The sequence below is a fragment of the Bufo gargarizans genome, chromosome 5 (genome assembly GCF_014858855.1).
Source record: "Bufo gargarizans isolate SCDJY-AF-19 chromosome 5, ASM1485885v1, whole genome shotgun sequence".
Classification (NCBI taxonomy): domain Eukaryota; kingdom Metazoa; phylum Chordata; class Amphibia; order Anura; family Bufonidae; genus Bufo; species Bufo gargarizans.
The window spans coordinates 438,297,013-438,311,739 of record NC_058084.1 but is presented as its reverse complement, the minus strand read 5'-3'; the positions used below and the strand labels follow the sequence as shown (position 1 = coordinate 438,311,739).

Genomic DNA, 14,727 nt, shown 5'->3' with positions numbered 1-14,727 from the left:
CTGGAAAAAGCAGACCTTCTCATACAATCCTCTTATGACCCCTTTAACTGCAAACAAGGGTAAGGCTTTCAAGTAGACCAACCTTACATTTCTCTATCTTGTACTGTCAGGTTAGCTAGATACACCCTTTTATTATCAGTATCCTGTACGGTAGATACAGTGCACATTGAAAAATTCATCATTTCTTAATTTCCAATTTTGTGGATTAGACCTAAATTGTGTTGTGTTGAAGATAAATTAGTTAAAAAAAAAGCAGAAATGCCAGGCGCACCATAGGGTAAGTACGTCTTATGAAATGCAAGATAAGTAAAGTTCCCCCGAGAGTGGAAGCCCACCTTATGGAGTTAGGGTACTTTCACACTAGCGTTTTTCTTTTCCGGCACTGAGTTCCGTCCGAGGGGCTCTATACCGGAAAAGAACTGATCAGGCATATCCCCATGCATTCTGAATTGAGAGCAATCCGTTCAGTTTGCATCAGGATGTCTTCAGTTCAGTCGTTTTGACTGATCAGGCAAAAGAGAAAACCGCAGCATGCTACAGTTTTATCTCCGGCGAAAAAAACTGAAGACTTGCCTGAACGCCGGATCCGGCATTTCTTCCCATAGGGATGTATTAGTGCCGGATCCGGCATTCAGAATACCGGAATGCCGGATCCGTCGTTCCGTTATGCGCATGCGCAGACTGAAAAAAAGGTGAAAAAAATTAATGCCGGATCCGTTTTGCCGGATGACACCGGAACGACGGATCCGGCATTTCAATGCATTTTTTCGACTGATCAGGATCCTGATCAGTCTTACTAATGCCATCAGTTAACATACATTTTGCCTGATCCGGCAGGCAGTTCCGGCGACGGAACTGCTTGCCGGATCTCTCTGCCGCAAGTGTGAAAGTAGCCTTAGATATAGGCACAACTCTATTGTAAGCGTGCAGCACAAGCAATGTTTCCCGGTTTGCAGCCGCAGTTTAGATGCCATCAGAAAAGATGTCCAATCTTCCAGAAAATGGAGCAGAACAGTGAATTCACTGCTTGGCGCAATGGAACTAAACAAATGCAACTTGCAGTTAGAATGCTATTTTTTTTGTAGATTTTGCATAGAAACACAACGCGTTTTGAGGATATCAAAGTCCCCTTCATCAGGTTACAATTGTGTATAGACAGATAGATTTATGATAGAAATATAGATATAATTTTGATATCCATAAAACACGTTGTTTCTGTGCATAGCCTACTATAAAGAAGTTATCATCTCGTCCTATCTGCAAGTTGCGTTGGTTCCTTTGCGCCAAGCAGTGAATTCACTGTTTTAAATTATGTTTAGGCATCACTGTTACTGATTGAGGTGCTGAATAGTCTGCTCTGCAAACCAGGGCTTAGGACAAGTATAAAAGCCGGAAAAGGCTGTGCAGCCTAATCCTGACAATCAGATCTTGCCATGCTGTGATTAGGACTTGTTCTAATAGGTGATTCCAGTATTCCCAGTGTTTAGGATTAGAATTAGTCACAGAAGAGATAGAAATCTGATCCTTATCCGATTGACAAAACCAGGAATATGCTTTCCATTGAGGGTCTGTGAGCTAATTTACTGCACGGTTCCAATGTAGTCTACAAGTTGATACCTATATATATGAGAGGAGCATAATCGACCATTATAGTGTGCAGTGAAATGTGGATTTTCACCCAAGAAAGTACATGGTACTGAATATGGATGCTTCTATGGAAGCCCTACATACACTGAACAAAAATATACTTTCCGTTTTGCTTGAGCTGAACTCAAAGATCTGAAACATTTTCTACATACACAACAGACTCATTACTCTCAAATATTGTTCACAAATCTGTCTAAATCTGTGTGAGTGAGCACTTCTCCTTTGCCGAGATAATCCATCCCACCTCACAGGTGTGGCAAATCAAGGTGCTGATTAGACAGAATGAATATTGCACAGGTGGGCCTTAGACTGCTCACAATAAAAGCCCACTCTGAAATGTGCACAGTTTTGCCTGGGGGGGGGGGTCAGAAAGGCCAGTTGGATGTACTGCCAAATTCTCTGAAATGCCTTTGGAGATGGCTTATGGCAGAGAAATGAACATTCATTGCATGGGCAATTGCACGCTCCCTCAAACGTTGCGACATCTGTGGCATTGTGCTGTGCGATCAAGATGCACATTTCAGAGTGGACTTTTATTGTGGTAAATCTAAGGCACACCTTGCAATATTCATGCTGTCTAATCAGCACCTTGATATGCCACACCTGTGAGGTGGGATGGATTATCTCGGCAAAGGAGAAGTGCTCACTAACACAGATTTAGACAGATTTCTGAACAATATTTGAGAGTAATGGGTCTTTTGTGTATGTAGAAAATGTTTCAGATCTTTGAGTTCAGCTCATGCAAAATGGGAGCAAAACCGAAAGTGTTGCGTTTATATTTTTGTTCAGTGTAAATCCGACCCACAATCTGTAGTGTTAAAGGGCATCTGTCAGCAGTTTTGTCCCTATGACACTGGCTGACCTGTTACATGTGCAGTGTGCACTTGGCAGATGAAGGCATCTGTGTTGGTCCCATGCTCTGAGGGCTGGATGTGTAGACCTTGTCTCTGAACTTCTCAAAGATCATAAACACTCATCGTAAATAAACTTTTTATCAGTTTGATAAGAATTGAGTGTTTATCAGCTGTCAGGAGTTCAGAGATGACCGCTACACATCCAGCCTTCAGAGCAGTTCCCTTGTGGGATTCAGTATAAACAGAACATCTACTAGTCTGCTAATACACTTAAAGGCTATGTACACCTTTAAAGGCATTTTTTTTTTTCACAGCATTTTGGCTAAAAATCTTTTTTTCAATTGTCCTTTATTAAAAATATTGAGCTGTTCTGTCAGAAATGGCTAACTGTTTTTCTACCTGTGTGACTGGTACTTTCACCTTGTGCCAGTCATCTCATAAACCTTATCTCTAAAGTACTAAGAGGTCATAAACACTTATTTAAAGGGAACCTGTCACCTGGATTTTGGGTATAGAGCTGAGGACATGGGTTGCTAGATGCACCGCTAGCACATTATTATTATTATTTATTATTTAAGCGCCATTCATTCCATAGCGCTGTACATATGATAAGCGGTGCACATACATAACAGACAATTGTACTAATCATAAACAAGATGAGTTACAAACTGGTACAGAAGGAGAGAGGGCCCTGCCCGTGAGGGCTTACAATCTACACATCCGCAATATCCAGTCCCCATAGCTCTGTGTGCTTTTATTGTGTAAAAAAAACCGATTTGATACATATGCAAAGTAACCTGAGATGAGTCAGAGCTTGAAACTATGACTCTTCTCTGGTCACACAAGTAAGATATGACTCTTTTATGTTAATTTGCATAAATGGTGGGAAGTACAAAAATGCATAATACTTATTGAATTTGTCTGCAAATGAAATTAAAAGTTTAATTTATATGTTTAGGGAAACACAATGAACATTTAGAAACGCTCAGTGAGGGTAGCATAGTAGAGGTAACAGGTTCCCTTTAAGCACATTCTTATCAGTAAGATAAGAACTGAGCTATAATGAGTGTTTATAATGTCAAAGAGCAGAGGTAAGGAGTCCGTCTGCTCCTGGTCTGATGGAAAAGAGAGACAATCCAAAGGGTGCTTCTAGAGCAATTCGACTCTGTACTGAAAAAACTATGCCATATTTTTAATTTAAAAAAACAATAACAATATATTTTAGCTCAAAATGAGTACAGGACAATAATTTAAACAAATGCTCCCCAGGTGTACTTAGCCTTTAAAGTGAAAACTGTACAGGAAAAGCTGTTTTAAAGACCAATTGAAAAAATTATTTTAGCCCAAAATGAGTAAAAATAAATAATAAAAAAATACCCCCAAAGGTGTCCATGGTTTAGTTCTTAGAAATTGTTATCCACTTTTTTCAGTTTCTGTTTTTGGAAAAACATATTTTATGGGAATTTTTCCTTTCCTCTTTCTAGCCTAGGGAACTGCATCTTTCCAGCATGGCCACCTTTAGTAACAATATCACTTGTATCATTCTCAGAAAATCCAAACACAGAAAAAACTGTTAAAATATATATCCCGTATATAGTAGCTAAAATTTCATGTACTTTTAAGCTGAAGCTGTTTTTGGAAACTGGTTCCTTTTTTTGAGACCACATTCTACAATATTGTGTGAACCCAACATTATTGGTTCATGTGCATATATGTGCCTTATAATAAAAATCTAATAAAAACAGTATAGTTTAGTTGATTTTTCTGAAATAAAAAATGCAAAAAAAACCACCACCCTTGCTCATCCACTGTTTCTACTTCCACCAGTGGCTAAACGAAACCTTTCCTCAATTTAAATAAAATGTTTTTCTTTCTTCATTTGGCGTGGCCTCATTTCATCCTCTCTTTTCAGATCATTGCGGTAACGATGTCCTCGCATTATGTTCTGATTTGATTTTGCAGCTTACATATGTTGTGGTTTAAGTAACGACAAACTTTCACTTCGCATTTCATTTTTTTTCCTCAAGACGTTTCTGCACAATCCCATGTTTGTCTGGCTTCTTTTTGTATTTATTTTATTGCTTTGCTTCTTAGTACTTACCATTTGTGCTGCCTGGGTATTGTTTATGACATCAGGTTTTATGATTAAGCCCGCTGCCAGCATTCTTCTCTGTTTAAGTCATCCACTTTTGTCTCTATAACTAGACAAAAAATAATTCAAGTGGCAGAAGCGTTTTATTTTTTTTATTTTTGTAATTGATGTCATATTAAATGTCCAAGTATTATGAAATGGATAACATTCACAGAGATGTTTTGGCAGAGCTACAGCAGCCACATGCAAACCATAATCACCAATTCCCACTTCATAAGGCAATTCGTATTACCCAAGCCTGCGAATCTTATTACTTACACCCTCGATTCGCAGACACAAAGCGATAATGTTTTAGCCTGGAAAATATATGTTGTGTGCAGGACGGGGGAATTTCTGAAGTTGATCTCTCTGTTTTGTGATGTATAGTGTGCCGAGGACGAAGAGACTCGAGACCTGGTCCGGCAGTATGGAGGACTGCAACCCTTAGCCATGCTGCTCAGAAAGTCCGACAATAAGGAACTCTTGGCGGCGGTGACAGGAGCCATCTGGAAGTGTTCCATCAGCCGGGATAATGTGACAAAGTAACATTTTGGTTTTTGTCTATTATTCTAATGTCATTGACGTGTGTTTCGCATTATCGAAATCCCAGACGGTGATAATGTTCAGTCCGAAAGCCGTTCTGGGCTGTTACTGGCCAGCTGGTAGAGTTGAAAGAAGGTCATAGGCAGGGTGAGGGATTTCTTCGCAGATGAAGAGGACAAGATCAATGAGTAATGAAAGTAGCAGGAAACTTAAATGAGTTCTTTGGCTTAGTTAACAAGTGCCTAGGCTGCAAATATCAGATAGATTGACACAATAAGCACCTCTCAGGAGCAGTTATATACATCAAGCCGTCTCGGAGGGGATCATTTAGAGATCAGTCTGAGTGATAAGCAGCTGCTGGCTAAAGAGTGAGGACAACAAATATCTCCATATATCATCATATCTACACATAACTTACGGCTAGGCTGCACATTAGCTGAGAAAAAATATACAGCCCATGTGCTTCATCTGCTGCACGACTTAGCCGGGATGTCACATAATTGGCCTGGTGCTGATGTATAGTGTGGTATATGGCAGATACAAAAAAGGTAATCCGTGCTTAGAGAAATCAGTTTACACCCTAAAGATTTATAGCATTCTTCCATGCTCACTTTTACGGTTCTTCATTCTGGGTGTTGGAAGAATATATATTGTTTGGAGCCATCCCTCTGAAGACCTAATAATAGAGTGTTTTATGGCTACTGCTCATGGAGGTTCCTGAGTCACCAGACATCTTTGAGAATCGTCAGAATACAAGCCAACAGGTTCACTGGAAAGAACACGTTCATTTTTTTTTTTAGTGCAGTGAACTGGAGTTAGGGACAATTAAAAGGGTATTCTGGTTTTAAGAAAACCACCCTGGTCGTGTGACCATCACACAGGTGCAGGGCTCGTTACAAGACAGAGCTCCGATGACTGTAACGAGATGTGCACCTGCGTGATCGTTACATGACCAGGAAAGATCTTCACCCCATGGAAGTAAACTATAAAGGATCACATTGATTGACAGAAAGTATATGAAAGAATGTATAGCTCTCCATTATGCAATGAATAATAATATAATATTTGCTGAAACCAGAATACCTCTTAAATGGGACCTCACCAGATCAGGTTTCCTACAAGGACTTGTCAAAGCTGGACTAATGAAGGCATTATCGTACGCTTAATGGGTTCTGGAAGTAGTAATCAAGGAGCCCAAAGAAGTGAGATCAACTCCCACTGGAAGTAGTAATCAAGGAGCCCAAAGAAGCAAGATCAACTCCTCCTTAGAAGAGGAAGTGCCCTTTTAGGCCTTGATGAGTGGGTCACGTCACGCCCTTCCCTGCAGCCTTGATAAATACCTGGGGGGAAGTTGATGGGCTGGGGCTCACTAACACTAGCCATACAACTTAGATAGGCCGAGAACTGTTCTGCACAAACCTTCTGTTCTCAGTAGGGAGATGGGAGTAAGGCCCTGCCAGGCACCTCTAATGGTGGACTATCTTCTTCGAGAACAGATGGAATGGGCATCTTAAAATCCAGCCCTTCTTTCCCCTGACATCTGCTGTAGAGACTTTAGGCCTCATTCACATGACCATATCCAGTTAGCATTTTGCGATTTTCTCACACACATCAGTAGAAATGACTATTCTTGTCTTCAGAACCACCCCTGAAGATTATATTATGTTTATAGGTAGTTTGAGACTTGGTTTACATTAATGACAGTGATATCCCATATTACTTTTTAACGGTAATCATTTTAACTGCAGTTAGCAATTAACTAATTTATATTAAGCTAAATAAATGCCCAAAACTTAAATTAAGTTACTGCATATTACAGTCATGAGGCGCAGAAATAGCAGTAACACCAAGGGACTGAGCCTAAGATGTCTCAAAAAGTCCCGCAGACCCATATGAGGACACCAGTAGTATTATAGACGAGTGATAGTTGGGGCAGGAGCTTCAAGTAACATCACTGAAAGCCACAGACTCTGTTTTTGCCCTATTTAATGTTAATACTGTGCGTTGGGGTCTTGTATCAAGGTGTATCATGCAACCTTTCTGTCCAGGTTCAGCAGATAATTGTTTTCTTTGGTTCAAAGGTTTCAGGAATACAAAGTAATAGAAACCCTGGTTACCTTCTTGGCTGACCAGCCAGAAGAGGTCCTTGTTAATGTCGTAGGAGCACTGGGAGAATGTGGCCAGGAGCCTGCCAATAGGGCCATCATCCGTAAATGTGGGGGCATCAATCCTCTGGTCAATTTACTAACCAGCACCAATCAAGCATTGCTGGTGAACGTTACCAAGGCTGTAGGAGCCTGCGCATCGGATCCAGATAATATGGCGTAAGTTTCAATATTTGTGTATTAATATATCAAAATAATGTATCTATATGGAAATAAAAGACACGGGTCAAAGCCAGATCTAGGAAAAGTCTCTAGAACTTATTTTCTGCAAAACTAAGATCATAATTAAAAAAAACATAACTGCATATGTAAGGCCTCTTTCACACGGGCGTTGCGGGAAAAGGTGCGGGTGCTTTGCGGGAACATGCGCGATTTTTCCGCGTGAGTGCAAAACATTGTAATGCGTTTTGCACACGCGTGAGAAAAATCAGCATGTTTGGTACACAAACCCGAACTTCTTCACAGAAGTTCGGGTTTGGGTTAGGTGTTCTGTAGATTGTATTATTTTCTCTTATAACATGGTTATAAGGGAAAATAATAGCATTCTTAATACAGAATGCATAGTACAATAGCGCTGGAGGGGTTAAAAAATAAATAAAAAATTTAACTCACCTTAATCCACTTGATCGCGCAGCCCGGCTTCTCTTCTGTCTTCTTTTTTGCTGTGTGCAGGAAAAAGACCTGTGGTGACGTCACTCCGGTCATCACATGGGCCATCACATGACCCATCACCATGGTAAAAGATCATGTGACGGACCATGTGATGACCGGAGTGACGTCACCACAGGTCCTTTTCCTGCACACAGCAAAAAAGAAGACAGAACGAAGCCGGGCTGCACGAACAAGTGGATTAAGGTGAGTTTAATTTTGATTTTGATTTTTTTTTAACCCCTCCAGCCCCATTGTACTAAGCATTCTGTATTCAGAATGCTATTATTTTCCCTTATAACCATGTTATAAGGGAAAATAATAATGATCGGGTCTCCATCCCGATCGTCTCCTAGCAACCGTGCGTGAAAATCGCACCGCATCCGCACTTGCTTGCGAATGCTTGAGATTTTTACGCAACCCCATTCATTTCTATGGGGCCTAACGTTACATGAAAAACGCACAAAGAGGAGCATGCTGCGATTTTCACGCAACGCACAAGTGATGCGTGAAAATCACTGCTCGTGTGCACAGCCCCATAGAAATGAATAGGTCCTGATTCAGTGCGGGTGCAATGCGTTCAGCTCACGCATCGCATCCGCGCGGAATACTCGCCCGTGTGAAAGGGGTCTAAGAACTGCATGCATGATTTATGACTACGAAGGCCCATATTTTCTAATCCTATAGATGGCGTAGACCTAGACAGACGGTCTAGACCTGCACCAGATTTATCACAGGGGCTCAGGCTGGGTCATACATCTGGTTCAGGGACACTATTGGTTGACTTACATTAAAACTGAATTTCACGTCAGAATACGGGTGCAAAATTGAGGGGTGAGAATACGTCAGAATACGGGTGAAAAATGGTGCATCTTAGGCCCCCTATGTAGACCCACCCCTTCCTGCTAAGCTCCCCCGACTTGTTGAACAAGTCGCAAAACGTGTACACACCATAGTTGTGCCAAACTGCCAACTTGCGCCACAGATTCTAGGCACAGACACACTGGTAAATCTGCGCCAAAGTGTGAATTAGTTTTTTTCAGTATTATGGCAGCAAAAAAAAAAAAAAACACTTTGGCCTAATTATTTTTTTTACTATTATTGCATAGAACACGCAATATTTGGGACAGTTCTTTAGATCCTAGCAATAATTAAATAAAAGATACTGAAAATGTATTATATTCCAAATGTCTGCTCATTCAAGACAACACACTTTTTTGTCAAGTCCTATATATACAGTATTATTATTATTATTACTATTATGTTTTGCACTCATTGCTTTTTGTATATTTATTATCTATACATTTTATTCATTTTACTCACTTGTATATTTAAAACGTAACTATATTTATATGTATTACATTTAAACCTAAACTTTTTATTCATTATTTTTACTATATTTTAGTCATTCTTCTACACTGAGTTAGAATGTGACTAAACGGGGCAGACAGTATGGAATTGCTACAAAAGAGCCCAGATTAAGAATGTATATACGAGATTTGTTTTGTGGTCGAAATCTATTTAATCACCCAAAAAAATCTTGTTCAGGATTGTGAGCGTTGACTATGGCCTGGATACAATTACGCACTGTATAAATCACATGTCACCATGATATGTTTTTGCAGAACTTCGTTTCATGTTCTCAGCAGATAATAACATCCTCTTGTACGTTTGAAGCTGATATATTTCGAGCCCCCTCTTTCTATCTTTTCGCAAGATTTAGGATTACAGCGTCTTCGTACAAAGATAGGGATTGTAAGGGGATATTAGGTTTAGTCTGGCCTGCGGCTCGGTTTAACGTCCTCTATGGACCTGATGTAAAGTTATGTTTCTCCTACTGATTGATGTATAAACAGTGGACAGATGGCGGTGTGATGAATCTGATGAGAATTCATTCTTCAGCCAGTCATAAAGATAGTTTGATTAGAGTGTGTTTAAGTAATTAGACAGCGGTATTTAATGCCGGTCATGTTAGTTGGCGGCACATGGAAAACAAGTTAAACTTTATACGTTCCCAACAAAGGATGCACTGTGGTATAGAAGTTTAAACCTCTATCAGAATTACAGATGCTTTTCCCTTTAACGGACAGTCTATGGTTCCGAATAGGAAGCTGCGTAGAAAAAAAATAAAAATAAAAAAGTATTTCAAAAACACGCACATCCTCTCAAAGAAATGAAGTTCTGCAATAAATAGATGTTTCGGAAAATACTTGCATTTTACGAAGCGTCTTAAGTTCTCACATATGACTTTTATTCGGATTGCATTAAGATCTCACAGCTTTATGTACTTTACGTACGTACTTTATGTACTATGTTTGTAGCTTTGATACAAGGAAAGGAATGGAGAGGGGTCGGAACCTAAAAAAATGGACACGGGTGGAATGAAATGTTAAATCCACAAGAAAGTCTGTGACGATTTTACTCTGATTTCTTGGTCAAATACAATTCTTCACAGTCAGGATCTTAGATTTCTGCTGCTATAATTGATGTTTATTTCTTCATTGCCTGGCTGCGCGACAGGGTAATTGACCGATTAGATGGAGTTCGTTTGCTGTGGTCGTTGCTTAAAAATCCTCATCCAGATGTTCAGGCAAGTGCGGCGTGGGCCATCTGTCCCTGCATCGAGAATGCAAAGGTGGGTATGAACGACAGGTCTCTATGCATAGCCCATAGCCATACACTGCAGTGCTCTGCCGCTCCTGTTCCTCCAGGGTCCGTGGAAAATCATTTTTTATCAGTGATTTTACACAAACTAGAGAAGAAAAAAAAAAAAAGAAAAAAATGTTGATCTAAAGAAAAGATGTGCGGGATGAATAGTATTTTAATGTCTTTATTTAATGAATGGTAAACAAAAAATAACATTTTATTCTAATTTTCTGTGCAGATTATAGCTAATGTTACTTGCTAAACAACACAAAACTTTTTCTTAAATGCAACCGCCCCAACTAATCGCCATGTAACCCGGAGAAATGTAGTGTTATCTGGGGTTCATTTTCCAGCTGCTCCCCAATTTGATGGGAAGGGGTTCCAAGTGGGGGATCCCTTCTGTCATGTCCATATGCCTAAATAGGGAATATGGAAAAAATGTATTTTGCAAATTCCTTTAAGTGGTACTTAAATTTATGTAAAAAAAAAATAATCTGTCTCTCATAGCTGCAAGAGTTTCAGTAGTGCTGGACAGTCAGATTTCCTTAAAGGGCATCTGTCAGCAGATTTGTCCCTATGACACTGGCTGACCGGTTACATGGGCACTTGGCAGCTGAAGGCATCTGTGTTGGTCCCATGTTCATATGTGCCCGCATTGCTGAGAAAAATGATGTTTTATATATAAAAATGAGGCTCTAGGAGCAACAGGGGCGTTGCCATTACACCTAGAGGCTCTGCTCTCTCTGCAGCTGCCGTCCCTGCTCCTTTTTGATTGACAGGACCAGGGCGTGAAAACATCATCACATCTGAGCCTGTCGAAATGTGGAGGTCGTGGCAGTTGCAGAGAGAGCAGAGCCTGTAGGTGTAATGGCGACGCCCCCGTTGCTCCTAGAGGCTCATTTCCATATATTAAAACATCACTTTTCTCAGCAATGCGGACACATATGAACATGGGACCAACACAGATGCCTTCAGCTGCCAGGTGCCCTTTAAGAATTCAATAGCAGGCTACAGAGGGCAGTTTACAGCAGCCTGGAGTCTCTGAATGGCATCCTCACAAGAGATTTGCATGAGTTATGGTCCATTCATATGTCCATATTTCTCGGTCCGCATCCATTTCGAATGGGTGTGGATCCATTCATTTCAATGATGCTCACAGCACACCGTGTGCTATCCACATCCGTAAGTTCATTCCGCGGCACCGCAAAAAAAAGCTAGTACATGTCCTATTCTTGTCCGCAATTTCTATCATAGGGCCGGCCATGTGGGGATGTATGTCACTTCTTTCTGCTGCCCTCAGCTCGGGCAGCATAAACCTGTTGGCAGATTCCCATTAAGACCATTCGGTATTCAATTTTGATCTTCTGTTTTATTATTCCATATGATTATAAAGAGAAGAAAATCTTTTACCGGTGCACTGTATGTAAATTGAAAAAATATGACTCCATGATTGCTAAAAAAAGAAAGTCAGAGAATGTCCAATACATATAACAATACAGAGCATTTCATTTCTTTCTTACTCTGTAGCCAGCATATTATATAAAAAGGAGACATTACTGACATAAATGTGAAATATATACTTGGTAAATGATTCATTAAAAATGCCACATTGTTGCCAAATGCCTGATTTTCTGCTGCTGCCAAATCTATATTTCTTGTGCAATTCTCCCTTTATGTATTTTATAATGCAGAGACATGCAATTTTTTTTTATTATTTTAGTGTTATTTTCATACTATAATAGACACCCACTTTGACGTTACTTTTGCCATACCAGGCAGGCGGCAGTCACACTGCTAGGTATGGAAGAAGAATACAATTACTGTGCATAAGCTACATTTCTAAAGTATTTTTTAATATGTATTTCTATGACCACGTTCATTGCTGGGTCACTGTGAACTGACCTGTCCTAATAGACGGCTACACACTGTGGTGGCCATTGACACTACTACGTAGTACTGTAGTTACCTTCACAAAGTTATATTATCTCATATGCCAAACCTATCCCAAAAAATACAGACTTTTTTGTTTATAACTTTCACATTTTTCTTTTTAGTGAATGACTAAAATTTTCAGCCTTTTCTTATTCCCTTAATAACAAACTCCACTGGTGTACAATGTGCCACAGTTATTAAAGGGGTTCTCAGGGAACGATTTAACATGGCTACCAGCAACCTGTCCTAGAATGTGAGCAGGACTGAATGCCTCCACTTACAGAGCTGCCTAGGGGGTGGCACTTGCATGCACTACATATTGTTGAGCGTTCCTGTCAGGCTGCTCAGCCATGATGGCATATCGTAGGCAGGATCACATTATTACTGTCTATTATACAGTCTATTGTGTTACTGTAGGTATTGAGCCCCCCCTCTTCCCCCTCCAGGTAGCTCTGCAAGTGGGAAAAAAATAAAAAAGAGGACCATGCCCCTTGTGTGTGAACTGTGATGTACACTTTCCCCCTGATACCAGGGATTGCAACTCACCAGATGGAGTTGTGCTGAACCAGGTACAACGCTGGGAAACACTTGTAAAACGGAGTGTGGTTTTAGAACAGCTCCCTTAAGCCACGGGCGTCCACCGACAGGGTCCCAAAATTCTTTTGATTGCAGATATTGACACCAGATGGTGTGAATGAGACCATTGAAAACATTAAATAATCCACCAAACCACACATAATTTCTTTCTTTTTTTATCTATATATATTTTTATTTTATTTTATTTTCTAATTGATTTACCTCTGAAAAAAAGCTTAAAAAATTGCATTAAAAAAAAGAGGAAATTAATGATGACCTCATTTCCTGAAAACCAGGTTTAAATTTCAACATTTGCAGTCAGTCCGGGTCAAGCCTGAGGAATCCGATGGTTCGTTCGGCGAAACGCGTTGCAATAGACCCAATCACTTTGTTTTTAAGATATATGTTTTATATATTTTATTTATTAAAGTGTGGTAAATCTTAGCGGCCCATCCTTTGCCAGTTTTTATGTTTATTTAATATTGCTCTACAAGGGGAGGCAACCAGTCCTGCTCACATTCTAGGACAGGTTGCTGGTGGCCATTTTAAATCATTCCCAGAGAACCCCTTTAGGAGGTAATAACTCGGTGTATGTTTGGTTCCATGCGCCACAAAATAAAGTCTACAATATTAGGGTCCATTCACACGTCCGTTGTTTCTTTCCTGATCTGTTCCGTTTTTTGCGGAACAGATCAGGACCAGTTCTGGACCCATTCATTTTCAATGGGTCCTGAAAAAAATCGGACAACACAATGTGTGCTGTCCGTTTCCGTTGTTCCGTTCCGCATGTCCGATTAAATATAAAACTTGTCCTATTCTTTTCCGCAAAAATCGGATCCTGGTACAATACAAAGTCAATGGTTCCGCAAAAAACGGATGACATTCGTATGTCATTACGTATGTCATCCGTTTTATGCGGAATCCGTTCCTGGAAATTAAATCCTGCCCACAGAAATCACTTATTCACTTTTTTTTTTTTTTTTTTTCGAAGGAATCCAAACAACTTTATTTGCTTTGTGAAATTTATACATGTTTCCGTTTTTTGCGGATCCGCAAAAAACGGATGACATACGGAAACATTTTCAGGAACAATGGATCCGCAAAAAACGGACCGAAATTCGGGATATAGAAAAATACTGACGTGTGAATGTAGCCTTAAGGTTGCTGGTGTAGGTTTCAAGCATAGTGTGTACCAGTTTTCTGGCACACATGTTGTTATTTAAGTTGGACCACAGGGGTCCTGCTCGTGGTCTTCCTCTTCATGCCCAAGCCCAGCCCACTGTTTCTGAAAGTGGCAAAGGTGACAGAGAAATCCAAATGTCACCAATTTTGGTGTAAAATGTTGGTAGCTGCAACCAGTCTGATTTTTATTTTTTTTATATTATATGACATATTTATGCACGTACACAGTATTTGGAGCCCTGAATCAGAAGAGCAGAGTTCAAGCTCAACATTAGGGCTCATGCACACACACGTATTTTCTTTCTGTTCCGTTTTTTTTTGCGGAACCATTCACTCAAAAAACCCGGAAGTTACTCCGTGTGCATTCCGCTTCCGTATGTCCGTATTTCCGTTCTGCAAAAAA

The 14,727-nt window shown here is 40.1% G+C and overlaps 1 protein-coding gene across 1 annotated transcript in view; it reads left to right on the top strand.

The window, feature by feature from the left end:
- Nucleotides 1-14,727, top strand: part of ODAD2 (outer dynein arm docking complex subunit 2) — a 142,695-nt gene that overhangs the window by 90,239 nt on the left and 37,729 nt on the right. Inside the window, exons 15-17 of the mRNA XM_044294472.1 lie at nt 5,020-5,174; nt 7,257-7,499; nt 10,509-10,623. Of these exons, the coding sequence (XP_044150407.1) occupies nt 5,020-5,174; nt 7,257-7,499; nt 10,509-10,623 (513 nt within the window). The remainder of the gene's footprint in view (nt 1-5,019; nt 5,175-7,256; nt 7,500-10,508; nt 10,624-14,727) is intronic.